This window comes from Perkinsus marinus (genome assembly GCF_000006405.1).
Source record: "Perkinsus marinus ATCC 50983 genomic scaffold scf_1104296972354, whole genome shotgun sequence".
Lineage (NCBI taxonomy): Eukaryota > Perkinsozoa > Perkinsida > Perkinsidae > Perkinsus > Perkinsus marinus.
In genome coordinates, this window is record NW_003201790.1 from 1 (window position 1) to 1,462 (window position 1,462).

Below are 1,462 nucleotides of genomic sequence, written 5' to 3' on the forward strand. Positions count from 1 at the left end.
TGTTATCCTTCCAATAGATGCAAAGTATGGGACGGTAATACAGGACAGCTATTGGACACTCTAAAGGGCCATCAGGACGAAGTGAGTAAAAGAAATCTTCTCAGTAGAAAGACGATGATGACCCTCTGTTGTAGGTCTTGGATGTTGTCTTTAATTCGACCGGCTCGAGAATTGCTACGGCGTCGGCTGATGGGACAGCAAAAGTGTAGGTATATTCCCAAGTAGAAGTACTGAATATGTTGGTCATACTGAATGTAGCTGAGTGATGGCAGCGATAGGAGGACATTGGTGCTAGGTATGATATAGAGAGAGGCAGGTGCGTGGCGACTTTGGTAGGACATGAAAGTGAGATCTCTAAGGTAGTAATCCAGGCACCTTACTAGGTGCTTTGTATAGGATTGTTGTAGGTCCAGTTTAGTCCTACTGGTTGCCAAGTACTTACAGCTGCTAGCGACCATACCTGCAGGATTTGGGATTCTATTACTGGTCAATGCTTACAGGTACTAACAACCAGGAAGCCCACGGATGATGGTGATCATCATCATCCTGCTGCTACTGTCGTCGTCGTCGTCCCACTCAGGTGCTAGAAGGACACACTGACGAGGTCTTCAGCTGTGCTTACAACTACGAAGGTCTTGGTGGGGGTTATCTTGAACCCATGTTCGTCTATTGTAGGTGATATTATAATCACAGGGAGTAAGGACAATACATGTCGTATATGGAAGGACAATTACTTCAACGATCCTACAGGTGGACAGCAATAAGTATCAATAGGGAGATGATATCATAACATGTTGCCAGGTGCAGTGACAGAGATAGAGGGAGCACCTCTGAGGCATGTTGAGGATCCGGAGGCTTCTGTGTAGCATGAATCTAACAGTGTCACAACATGATGATATCGTACTACTTTCGAACTAGTTCTTCCAAGGCACTGCTCGTTTAGTTGAGAGGTAGTTATACGACGTAGTCCACTACGATTCAGAGTCAACACCAAATGGAGTGTTGATTTGGTGTCTCCCAATGAAGGGAAAATCATTTGCTCATGGATAAGAGAAATGACACTCGACATTGACACCCAGGCCGCCTGGACCAGGATGCTCTGGGATAAATCACTCAAGTAGGGCTATATGCTCCATCACAAGTACACCGATATTTGACAGAACTATTGTCTAGTACAACAGGTGGGGTTATGTACCTCAGCTGTTGACTGTAGATGAGTTGGCTTCCCGTATATCTAGGGAGTCTGGGGAATTGATCCTCTTGTTGATCACATGCCAATTCCCAGCATTCTTACTCTATTTCCACCCGCATCCATCATCAACTGACTGCTCACCACAGATTCAGGGAATAACTCACTCCATAGATGAAGTCCCCCATAACGAGGGGGATCTCCTTATGAAGGTTACTATGTGGTCCATACGTGATCACTACAATAGCGATTCATGCTTGGAGCATCATCATC

At 45.4% G+C, this 1,462-nt stretch overlaps 1 protein-coding gene across 1 annotated transcript; it reads left to right on the top strand.

Moving 5' to 3' along the window:
* Positions 1-43: 43 nt before the first annotated feature.
* Positions 44-764, top strand: Pmar_PMAR028964 (g-protein beta wd-40 repeats containing protein, putative; the record flags this gene model as incomplete). Its single annotated transcript, XM_002766614.1, has 6 exons — positions 44-81; positions 135-205; positions 296-359; positions 408-500; positions 581-632; positions 676-764. Coding segments are annotated over 6 exons (407 nt in total), but the record flags the coding sequence as incomplete, so codon positions are not given.
* Positions 765-1,462: the final 698 nt, after the last annotated feature.